Here is a 12571-nt window from a genome sequence, read left to right on the forward strand (position 1 = left end):
TACATATTTATTTTAGCATATTAGAAAGTAATATAATAAATATGTCAAATCTGTAAATTCAGTAGTGACAGGCTCTTTTGTGACTTTTAAAGAAAATATCTGGTAAATAATAGTATTTCATAAGTCATCTGAAGGTGATATGCAAATTGAGGAACCCTGCCCTCTATACAGCAGAGACGGGCAAATTCAAATCCTCCGCCATTCTAGAGGACCTCACAGCACACGGGATGCAGCCCAGAATTTTCAAACCTGGCTGTGCATACAAATCATCTAGGAGGCTTGTTAAAAAATAGGTTCCTATATTTCACTCTAAGCTCTCTGGGTTTAGGGCCTGGAATCTATATTTTAAATAAATGTCTTATGTGATTCTCCGGTAACCAGCCCAGTGCTGGGCAAGGATGAGGACTAGGGCCTGCTGGACCACAGGACCCCTGAGGGCTTCCAGCTCAGAGATTCTGCCTTGGTGATTGAAACCAGTCATTGACTACACAGTGTAGCAGAGTTTTCAAACTGCAGATTTAATGGGTTAGAATCAGCATTAGGAAAAAAATTAAACAGAACAGAGTATAAAATGATGATACTTTGCCTGTGGTAAGGGTATTGTTTCACAAAACATTTTTCAGAGGTGAGTGTATATATGTAATAAACGGTGATATAAAATATTTATTTATTTAAGGAAGATTAGCCCTGAGCTAACATCTGCTGCCAATCCTCCTCTTTTGGCTGAGGAAGACTGGCCCTGAGCTAACATCCGTGCCCATCTTCCTCTACTTTATATGTGAGACGCCTGCCACAGCATGGCTTGATAAACGGTGCCATGTCCGCACCTGGGATCCGAACCGGCGAACCCTGGGCTGCCGAAGCGGAACATGTGAATCTAACCGCCATGCCACCGAGCTGGCCCCTAAATTTTCTTTTTTTTTTTTTTATCATGGGCTGTGGTTAAAATACTTTGATGGGGCTGACCCGGTGGCATAGCAGCTAGGTTGGCGCACTCTGCTTAGGTGGCCTGGGGTTCGCTGGTTCGGATCCCAGGTGCGGACATGGCACCGTTTATCAAGCCATGCTGTGGCAGGCGTCCCACATATAAAGTAGAGGAAGATGGGCACGGATGGTAGCTCAGGGCCAGTCTTCCTCAAAAAAATTTAAAAGAAAAAAATTGTTTAAATATTTTGAAAGCTGTCAAGAGAACAGTAAATCTCAACCTTCAGTCCTTAAGAGCGCAAATTCCCAAGCCCCACAAAGTTCAAGCCCCTGCGTGGAGTTCAGGAACCTGCAGTTGTAACTAACGCAGGTGACTCTAGGCCACACTTAGACTACTGCGCTCTGTGAACTCAAACCTGTCCCTAGTTTTCATCCAGTGCTTTTCAATACTGGCGTGGGGAGAAGGGGGATGGAATGCCCTCAGGAGGAGCAAATCCCAACTCCCCATTTTCTTGGTGGCAATAAGGGGTGATTTGGAGAAGCATAATTAATATTGTATTGTTATATTGGGGAGGAACCCTATTTTGTTATTTATAACATTAAAGTGGTACTGGATGTTTTTCCTCCTGAAACGTAGGAGGAAGAGGGGCAGGTATTTTTGTCCATTTAGCAGCAGGGACTGTATGTCTGGTCAATGCTATGCTTCAGGTAGGTGAGCACTCAAATATTCGTGGACTGAATGACAAGAGAGAGAAATGCCCAACGAGAGAACAGGAAGCTTACCTGGTCCCTCCCCAAGTTGCTGTTGCTCCCAAAGCCCAGTTCCTTCTAGATTTTAGGAACTCCTTGAAAGAAGAGAAGCCTGGCAAAGAAACCTGAATCCAAGCTCACTCAATACCTTTACAGGGAATAACGCCCACCCTCAACTTCTTTACTTTCCCAGGAAACAGTAGCACTCAGGCCACAGAAGAACACCCCTTACACTGAAGCTTACAACAGGTCCCACAGAATACCTACTCAATACATACATAGTATTTACATCCTGACAACATCTCCTACCATGTGCCCAGTGATTTACATAAACTCCCTTTAGTTCTTGAAAATAACCCTGCAAGGTAGGTACTGACCTATTTTACACAAGACCTGAGGCCCAGAGAGGTTGGCTGAGTTGTCTAAGGTCTCACCCAGGTAGTAAGTGGCAGTGTTGCTGTCTGCGCCCAATCTGACCAACAAGCTGGTCTCAAAGGTCAGACACTGGGAATGCACAATGAGACACAGCCTCATGACTCAGAACACAGAAAGTCAGCTACAAAATGCACACAACTCCCTTTCTGAGGAAGTTTCTTCCTTTCATTATAATTCAGGGGCTACCTGGGTGTTTGTCCCCGTAGACTCAATTGTTGATAAGTAAAGACCAACTCCACTTCTGATTGCCAGCCCTCCTTGGGAACTTGGAAATTACAGGCTAGAATGATAAACAGCATTTTGTATGTTGGTCAACTTAATTTCAGGGAAAATCTGATGGAAGTGTATTTCAAGAGGCAGACGTGTGGTTTAGCCTTATTACTTAAGAACTATAAACCTGTACAAAAAGATAGCAGGTCTAGAGGTTCTGGCGTCTGACTGCCTTGGTTTGAAGACTGGTTCCACCGCCACTTGTGACTTTGGGCAATTCATTTCCTTGTCTATGCCGCGATCTGTGTCCTCATCACTGTAAACCTCATAAAGTTGTGAAAACCAAGTGGGTCAATGTGTGCATGTCACAAAAGAATACCAACAACTTCCAGGAAAGCATAGCCCTCCTCTGGAGTTTGCCTGGATGACCACCCTGAGAGTACCAACCATTGCACAACTATTTCCTAAAATTAAAGTTGGAAGAGGGGCCAGGTGGCAACTACTGGGACTCATGATAGAAAACAAACCTACAGTGTCAGCCAGGGACCTGCAAGGGATTTGAGATGTTTAAATTCCAAACTCTGTGTCTTGTCCACTATGATATACCATGTAATGTTTGAGCAGAACCAATCTTTAAAAGCAAAAGATAGAAATACACTATAGGTGACCCGGCCCAGTGGCGCAGTGGTTAAGTGCACACATTCAGCTTCTTGGTGGCCCAGGGTTCACCGGTTCAGATCCTGGGCGCAGACATGGCACTGCTTGGCACACCATGCTGCGGTAGGCGTCCCACATATTAAATAGAGGAAGATGGGCACGGATGTTAGCTCAGGGCCAGGCTTCCTCAGAAAAAAAGAGGAGGATTGGCAGCAGTTAGCTCAGGGCTAATCTTCCTCAAAATAAATAAAGAAATAAATAAAATTTTTAAAAAAGAAATACACTATAGGAAAATACTTCCAGAGGCAGTCACCATGGTATTAAAAGTCTTGTTAACAAAGCAATACATTCAGCTGGGTAACTGAGGACGTCTACAACATCATTTCCGCTTGAATTGTTGAATGCCTTCGCCTCTCAAGCTACTTACTGTCTCCAGGTAACTACTGACATATTTATCACACAGCAAATTAAATCAAGTGATAAATATAATTACATAATATTCTAAAATCAAGTTACATAAAGTCCTCAATTGGTACACTCACAACTCATCATTCTTGTTCAGATTTGTGAAAAAAACCATCTGCATTTGTTTTCCAAGCTTTCCTCACCTGCATCTTGAACAGACTCAAGTTCAGTCCTCTTGGTACCCCCGGTGCCTTAGGCCAGGTTCCCCTGACAACCAGAACTGTGGTTTCCATAACAAGCTGCTCTGAAAGTGGTTCTGTGCCCCCAGGCACCAGCTAGGTCCCCAGAGGCTGGCAGCTTCAACTATTTGTAGGTGCTTCTGGGCTCTGACCCCCCCACTCACCTAGAAGACCTGGGCTTTAACCCTTTAGGACTCAAGCCCTTCTGGCAGCCTTCTGATTGCAGTCTCTGCCCACCATTTAGCTGGGGCACCTCGGCACATGCCTGGAGTCTAACAGATTGGCACTAGTGAGTGGTTAAGCTGCAGGAAAAGGCAAAAGCACAAAATTCAGAAGACAAAGGGCTATACACAAAAGTAAATAGGCTAGTCTGCTGGAGAGGGCCAGAGAGGCTGCAGGTTACCTTGTTACTTGCCTATGATCATGATGGTAAGAGGGGAAACAAGACAGAAATTGGAACATAGATGACCTTCCAGCTTAGTGTTCTTTCAACTATACCATACCATGTAACAGCTTTAAGATACTATGCAGGGGCCGGCCTGGCAGTGCAGCAGTTAAATTCACACATATCGCTTTGGTGGCCCACGATTCACTGGTTCGGATCCTGGGCACGGACCTACACAACTGCTTATCAAGCCATGCTGTGGCAGGCATCCCACATAAAGTGGAGGAAGATGGGCACAGACGTTAGCTCAGGGCCAATCTTCCTCAGCAAGAAAAGAGGAAGATTGACAGGGTTAATCTTTCTCAAAAAAAAAAAAAAATACTACGCAAGGACCTTACAGATAACTCGCTGGACACAGGGTCAAGACAAGAGGACAAAAAAAAGCCTCTACTAGAGCAGCTCCAGGGAACTGCCATTCCTGACATTTAGTGCTGGCTGCACAGATAAGGCAGTTTGTCCTACACATCCAAAAGATGGCATAATTTGGAGCCACTGTAACGACATGAGAATACTTATGTAGAGGAAAAAAACACACAAATTAAAATTCTAGATATAGTTTCCTCTCAATGTTAAACATTTTTTTTTACAAAGGCCTAGAAAGTAACACTAGCCATGTTCACTAGTGCTTCCAGTGGGGGAGAGAACCTACTGTCCTTAGCCCTATGATTACCGCGTGTAAATTTTGTTTATTTATTTACATAAAGACAGTCCCTGTGGATTGATATTTTCTACTTCTAACAGCTCAAAACAGTAACATATGGGGGCTGGACTTGTGGCACAGCAGTTAAGTGAGCAGGTTCCCCTTTAGCTGCTCAGGGTTCACCAGTTCGGACCCTGGGTGTGGAACTATACACCATCTGTTGAGCCATGCTGTGGCAGGTGTCCCACATATAAAGTAGAGGGAGATGGGCACGGGCATTAGCTCAGGGCCAGTCTTCCTCAGCAAAAAGAGGATTGGCGGCAGATATTAGCTCAGGCCTAATTGTCCTCAAAAACAAAAAAACAGTGACATGTGCATGTACACACAATTTTTTAAAGGTTTTGATCACAGCTTTGAAAAGAACCCTTAACTACTCTTACCTAGATTTTGATTTCTCCTCTTTGGCCATCCTACGTGGATGAAAATGCCAGTACTCTGGTACAGTAACTTGATTTCCTTGTTTCTGCCCTAATTCCCCTTTCTAAAGTGTTGCCACAGCAGCTGGAGCCTCCAATGGCAGGCTCTGTGATCTGGCACGTCACTAGCCTGATCTACTCTCCTCCACTTACTCTCTTCTCTAGTTATAGTCTCTGCTGTTTCTCAACCAGACTTGAGACCTCCTAGAGTTTGCACAGGGGGCTGGCCCCATCAAGTATCTACTTAAGTATCAGTGACAACCCACTACCTAACCCCATAGCACTTCGCTTGTTTTGTGTGATTATCCCTAATGGCAGAAATTTGACACGCCTGGCCTCTGGGCACTAACGCCAACAGCAGCCCTAGTTACTCTGATAATCAAAAGCTCACCCCACAAATCTTCAAATACCCTAGGATGGGGATAGGTATTATTGCACCAGCATAAGAACTCTGCCTTCAAGGGCAGTTGCAGGACTAGAAGATTCATTCAGCAACGCAGCATCCAGTATTTCTGGGCCTGGAACTGGGACACAGACAGATGCCCACCAGGGACACTAACTTATTCTGAAGACAACCACCACAACGTGATATGGGGGTAGAGGGCCACCTAATGTTGATCCAAGTTTTCATGGGCAGCAGCTGAAGAAATGAGGAAAAAAAAACCACACAGCAAAAGCTTCACAGAACTAAATTTATTAAAGAAATCTCCTTGGATAGTATGTCCTTCCAACCTTTGTTTAGCGTTAGGATGTGGGCAGTGCTTCTGCACTCCAGTGTGCAAACCAATCACCTGCGGATATTGTTAAAAGGTAGATTCTTCAGTTGGTCTGAGGTGAGGCTCAAGAGGTGATCCAAATCCACTTTCTAGCAAGCTCAACCCAACACATCAACGCTTCAGACTTCAGTGTGACATCTGTTTGGAAGCCAAGCTTCTAACCACCCTGCGCTGGCTGCTCTAAACTGGTTAAGAGAAGTAGCCCCAGGTGCTCCAGTTCTGAAGAAGTTTCACGATTCACCTAAAATATCTCTGCTACAGCCAGGACTCAAATCCAGTTACATCTCTGAACTCCCAGGAGCCCTCTTTCCACTGGGCCAGGAGCCCAGGCAGTTTAATTCTTTTTAAACGGGAAGTCAACTCAACTGAGTACATAACAGAGCAGGATCAAATTAAGGGCAGGCAGGTTTACATTGTTAAAATTAAACAATAATGCAAACATAAAAGCCATCCCAGAGACACAGCACAGGGCTAACAGGAAAGTGCACAAGGACGGCAGCAGCCTTCGGGGGTTTCTACAGCTCATATTTCTGCAATGATTTAGACGAAACCAGCACGACTTTCCAAGCAGCCAGCGCCCAGCACTAATTAGTTGGATATTCACCAAGAGTTAGTTTGTTCTCAAAGATGTTTATTTCATTTGCAGCTGTTACTGTAATTACAGAAGTTAAAACAAGTGAGGTTCTCTCCTATAAAAACGAAGCTGAATCACAAGAATCTGTTTCCTCCACAAGTTTTCACTCCATTTACAAGTGGTGGCCCTGGTCCTACAGTGAAAGACTGAGAAGGGAACGCACATTGATATTTTAAGAGAAACAAACAGTACACAGTAACACACTTCATGATTCTCCCCTTTAAGCATCCGGATCTGATCTTATTGGATAAGACTTTATTATCAGGAAGACAAAATAAGTCCTTTTTTCATAGAAAATTAGGCACACTAAATAATCTCTGGGTTTTAAAATACCTACAAAGGCAGATAAATTAAAGAACCATTTAACAGCAATGAAAGGTGGACTGAGGACAATTTAACTCATTAGTCACAAGTGAATAAATTGCTGAACTGAATTAACATGGCTCAAAATTTAAACTCAAGTTTGAAAACTATAAACCACTGGCCAAGTATTGTGTCTAACAGGCAAATAGCGGCTTTTGAATGTCCCTGCTTCAGTGACCTGGAAAAGTACAGGCAAGAAAACTCCCCTTTCACACCACAGGGGAAGCAAACTGGTTCATTTTTCTCATATAACAAAAACATTAAATTAGCCCCTTCTGAGCTCCACGTGCCTGGTCCAAGCCTAACCACTCTAGAAGCTATTTAATCATTTAACCCCCGAGAAGACAGCACTATTATCGCCTCCATGACACAGTGAGGAAACTGAGGCAGAGAGATTAAGTTCCTTAAGGTAAGAGCTAACAAAAGGGAGGGCAGGGAATTGAATCCAGGCAACTTGCCTCAGAGACCACCACCCTCCTCTCTACTGACGCCTCTCAACAACCCTATAGATTCTCCTCATCTTAAAGGAAAACCAAATTTGAATAGTTACAACAAATTTAATCCCAAGAACCACACCAAAGCCTGTGATCCCTTCACCAAACATGAGCACTGGTAAAGTCTCCAGTCAAGAAGAGAATCACTGAATACAGGAGAGCCCGCTGAAACACGGGAGCACGGCCCCCCACCTTTAATTAAGGCTGTAAATGCAAACCCCAGCCCCAATGCCCCCCCCCCCAAGACCAGTTTCCCTGGGACTACGGCACCACAGCCCATCAACAAGGGTGTGGTGAGCACAGGCAATGCTGCGAAGCTCAGGCTCGGATCTGCCAGGAAACACTGGCATCCGATCAGAGGATGACAGGGCTGTTACCAGCTACTCCCATCGAAGCTTTAAGTGGCTTGAGGTCCAATGACTTGAATATGGCCAGGCTCCTTTCACAGAACACACAACAGTAATGTACATTTCACTGAAAACTGTTTATTGGCCTTTTGGATAGAAACGGGAATTTACTTGCCAGGAAGGATGATCCCATCATACTGAAAGAGAAGAGATTTTATGTTTTCAGAACAGGAAGCAACAGCAAAGATTGCAGCAATGGCTAACGTTTGAGAATTCAAATCTGCTACATGAACTTCAGCTCTGAATCCCATGTCCCTCTCTGGACTAAACTGGAAGCTGGCCAGTTATTAAAACTGCACTATACCCCGAGAAAAAAGGGGCTCCTATTACAGCCATATTCCTCCCCTTCCAGCTACCTGCATTCGTGGGGGCAGGGAGAAGGCCTTGTCCTGGGTGTTCTTTTAAACCACCAACCCTGAAGCCCCCATTTGCCAAAGCACCCAAATATTCTATCTTTAACGTTGCTACCCACCAAATGGTGCTAGATTTGGCACCCCCAAATCCCAACTCCATTCACCAACACCACATTCCACCACTTCACCTGAGAGAAATCAGTTTTACCTTCTGCTGGAACCAGCGCATGGCCTCCTCTTTGCTGATTCTGTGTTTGGCCCCAATGCAGCCTGTCCTGCGCTTCTTGTCTGCGATGCTGAAACCTGGCCTACCCAGCACCTGTCCCAGGAATAACCAACAGTCACCCGGCCAGCTCAGAGTCCAGAGCGCATGCACAAGACGCACACATTGGACTGACTCATCTTCAGGGGTCCATTTGGTGGCCCAATGAATTCCGGAGCAGAGACCCATGATCTCAGTGTCTGACGGACCTGTAACCAGGATCCTGGACGACACACCACCATACTATAGATTTGATTTGGAGGCTGGAACCTGCAACACCCCCCCCCACTTCCTAACCTCCGACGGTAGCTAAGGATTCTCCACCACGGCTCTCCCATCTCCAAAGCACTTTTATTTTTAAAAGTAATATTAAAAAAATCTTACACCACCACGTGCACTGCAGAAAACTGTAGAAGCTGTGCACTACAGAACTGTACAACTGCGCACTGTAGAAGCACAAAGCAATAGTTCTATTTCCCTCCTGCTTCAGGTCAAAAGTGCTTCGTAAAGGTTTGCTATTCCCAAACTCCCCGTGAGCACCCAGTTCCCATCAATGTTTGGATATTCAAATCTAATGAGTGCAGCCATCATTCAGGTTCTGTGCTAGTCAGGACTCCCGGTTTTTTGTTATTTAGTTTTATGGTTGGACCAAAACATTGCAGTAACATAAAATGGTCATTTCTATAGTGAAATTCCAATCCTGAGCAAACAGCCGCACCACCAAACACTGGCTTCTATATCCTCTGGATGGAAAGCCGCCCCAACACCAGGGGCTAAGGGAAACAGCAGCCTCAGTGCAGCAGACCCACACAACAAATGCAGCACTAATACACTCTCAAATTTCCAATTCAGCGGCTGCGTGGAATGGTTTCCTTCAACTACCTTTAACCTTATCGTTGCTGCCAGATCCTAGACTGTAAGCTCCACAACAGCAGGATCTCATCTACCCAGGCCAGTGCTGGAGCCCTACACCGGCCCCAAACAAGGCACATCTCCCCAGGAGAAGACAAAGGCAGACAATACTCAAAGCTTCAATCCAACATTTAAGCATCAAGAGAGCACAGATGAAATAAAGGAGATTCCACTGTCCTCACAGACCAGGAGTGGAAAGGATTAAATATTCATACCACGTAGAAGTCCAGGCCGTAGATACCAATGCTTGGGTCATATTTGATCCCCAGGTCGATGTGTTCCTGAATCCCAAAACCAAAGTTTCCAGTATCTGAGAAGTTATTTTTTCTTAACTCGTATTCTCGCACCTGAAGAGAAACATGCAGCAATCACACTCCTTGTCAACCCAAATCCCCCCAAATAACTAGCTTAGCCTCCAACACTCAGCACCCAGAAATCTAATTCGATACCGTTTGGCCAGGAACAAAATTCGATTTTCCCACTACACCAAATCACATCCCAACTATGGCTTTCATAGAACTTTCCTAACTTTCAAAGGGCCGGGAAAAACCCAGAGAAAGCATCAAATATAGTGAAATATAGTTTAACCCTGCTGAAGTGCCCTTTTGAACTTCAAAAAAATCAGGGCACCAAAGACAATACATTGTATAACCACTGCCACTATAATCATCTACACATGTTACACTGGCACTTTAGCATCACTATGATGGGATCAGCCTCACCTTTAGACCTTTCTCCAAGATTTCTTCTGCCTTGGCCCCACGGACTGTGCAGTGCACGGCAATCTTCTCATTTCTCCTGATGCCGAAGGACCTGACGGTGTATCTAGCTGCAGGTAAGGGGTAACAAGGAGTCAGGTGTTGTCACACTCCCACTGCACTCACCTCTTCCCCAGGACATCATCTCCATGACTCTAGAGAGACATTAAGTAGCAATCTACACTGAGTGGTGGTGTTCTAACCAGTGTCACCTACATCTGTTTTATCTCAGAGAAAAGAGGTTTTCCAACTTCCAAGTCACTCAGCCATCCTTAAGCAATTAAGAGCTCTGAGTCATAATGTCAAAGTCTCAAAAAGGGCAAGTTCACAACAATGGGTAGATGAAAATAGGCCCTCAAAAAGAAGATGATCATTGCGTTCTAAAGAAAACAAAACATTGATAATGGCCAATATTTACTAAAACCTTAATGTACTGTTATCCCCATTTTAGAGATAAGATTCTGAGATTAACTTGCCCAAGATCACAGCTGGTAATAATTGGCAGGATCTGAACCCAAGAACTTGCCATATTCCACTATCCTAAAGCAATGAAACTTTGAAAAAAAAAAAAAAAAGGTAACAAAACAATAGGAATGCCCACATTGTGCTCAGTATGTAGCAGGCATTTCATATACACTAACTCATTCTATCCTGCATAATCTTACAAAGCAAGCATCATCATTCCTTTGATGCAAATAAGCTGAAGTCCATACAGGCCAAAGTCACAGACTAGCAAGTGGTGGAGCCAGCATTTGAACCCAGTTACTCTAGGTCCGCAGCCCTGTTCCTAACTAGCCTACACAACCCCAACCGCTTATCAGACCTAACACCATTTACTGCATTCCCAACGTTTCCACTCTACCTCATCCTCTTTACCTGGGCTAGCCTTCCTCTTCGCTCGTGTGAAACCTGCTATTTCAACCCCACGTCCAATCTTGAAAAGAAAATACTTCTGGGGGAGCTCCGGAAGGGAATGTTTTTAAGGTGTGCTGTCAAAACGGGCGCTCAACGGGCTTGACAGGAAGGGAGTGAAGAAACATCCAGGGGACCGCGGGGCCACCACTCACCTTTGGAGAACACCGGGGTCTGGCCAGTGAGCTGCTCCAGCACCTTGGCGGCCCGGGTCAGCCTGTCCCCGCTCTCCCCGACGCAGATGTTGAGGCAGAGCTTGCGGATGCGCAGCTCCCGCATGGGGTTCTCCTTTTCACCTTGATCCTGCTGCAACAGGCAAGGGCAGGAGTCAACACGCTCAGCCCCGCCACAGTCGCGCGCCCGGTATTTTTACACTCGACCTATTTATTTCCGCTCATCCCAAATTGCAACAAAAGCCAAGGATCTGAGAGGCACACTCCTGTCCGTCTGCGAGGCATCAAGGAGGACGACAGCTCGGGAGCTCGTTCCTCCTTTCCCCATTGACGGACGGATGAGCAAAAGCTTAGAACAGGCACCCAAGACACTGAGGATGAACCCCAAGGGACTCAGCGTGGAGAGTGACGGAGAGCGCGCCCATCAGAAGGCCGGGGGGTGGGGGGGAGCAGAAAACAGAATGTAACTGCTCAGGAAGCACGTGGCGGGGAGACATCCCCATCCCGCTCCAGAGCAGCTTAGGGGCCGGCCGGACGCTGACACCTTCCCTAAGTGCAGGGATCCGCTGAGGTTCCCGAGCCCTGGGCGCGTCTCAAGTCCCCGGGACCGGAAACAGGGCCAGGCCCCGGGCCCCAAACCCCTCCTTTCGCGCCACTCGCCCTCGCTGCAGCGCACGGGCCGGGCTCCAGAGCCCTCCCTCCCGGCCGCTGCCCCGAGCCCGCTCCTAAGAGGGCGGGAGGAGGGGCGACAGGGTCCAGGTCCGCGCCCTCAGCCCGCATGGCCTCTACCAGGTTCGGCATGGCAAGCACCGCGGGCTCCGTTCTCCTCGGGCCGCGGGCTTGGCAGCCCTCGCGGCCTCGGCCGGCCGTGGATGGAGGTGGATGAAAAGAAGCAAACCCAGGCTTCAGCCACTTACCGCCATGGCGAGGAACAGGAAGAGAGAGTGAAGCTTCCGGCCCAGAGCCTTATGGGCCAGGAGGCGGGCTTTTATTGCAAGCTAACCAGAGAGATGAGGGAGAGGAAGAGAGGCGCATCTGGCGCAGCGTAGCGCAGGCTCCCCCTCGTGGACGCCGCTGGCAACTGCAGGCGACGCTGGGTGAAGACCGGGACCCGGGTTTTCCAAAAATAGTTTTTAAAGCTCCTGGAACTGGCCTTTCCTTGAGCTTCCGGTGCCCATTGGTGCTTCTTTTGTGATGAGACAGCCAGAACTACGTTAAATCTATTATGCAAATTATGAAGCAAATAATTTATTCTGTAACAATGTAAACAAATAGAACTTACACAATTAGAACGGAGCGGTGGTTTAAGAATCCTGAGCTGTGAAGATAGGCAGGTGTGGTCCTGT

General features: G+C 46.4%; 1 protein-coding gene across 2 annotated transcripts; it reads right to left on the reverse strand.

The window, feature by feature from the left end:
- Positions 1–7913: 7913 nt before the first annotated feature.
- RPL11 (ribosomal protein L11) lies at positions 7914–12436 on the reverse strand. 2 transcript variants are annotated; one of them, XM_008520757.2, is made up of 6 exons: positions 12143–12436; positions 11208–11358; positions 10105–10211; positions 9598–9729; positions 8417–8527; positions 7914–7992 (listed from the first exon to the last, which is right to left on the reverse strand). In XM_008520757.2, the coding sequence occupies exons 1-6, from the start codon at positions 12146–12148 to the stop codon at positions 7963–7965; spliced, it is 537 nt and encodes a 178-aa protein (XP_008518979.1). In that variant the 5' UTR covers positions 12149–12436; the 3' UTR covers positions 7914–7962. The 2 variants fall into 2 exon arrangements, with proteins under 2 accessions (XP_008518979.1, XP_008518978.1); XM_008520756.2 differs by having other exon boundaries at positions 12015–12149.
- Between the last annotated feature and the right edge of the window lie 135 nt (positions 12437–12571).

The sequence above is a fragment of the Equus przewalskii genome, chromosome 2 (assembly GCF_037783145.1).
Source record: "Equus przewalskii isolate Varuska chromosome 2, EquPr2, whole genome shotgun sequence".
NCBI lineage: Eukaryota > Metazoa > Chordata > Mammalia > Perissodactyla > Equidae > Equus > Equus przewalskii.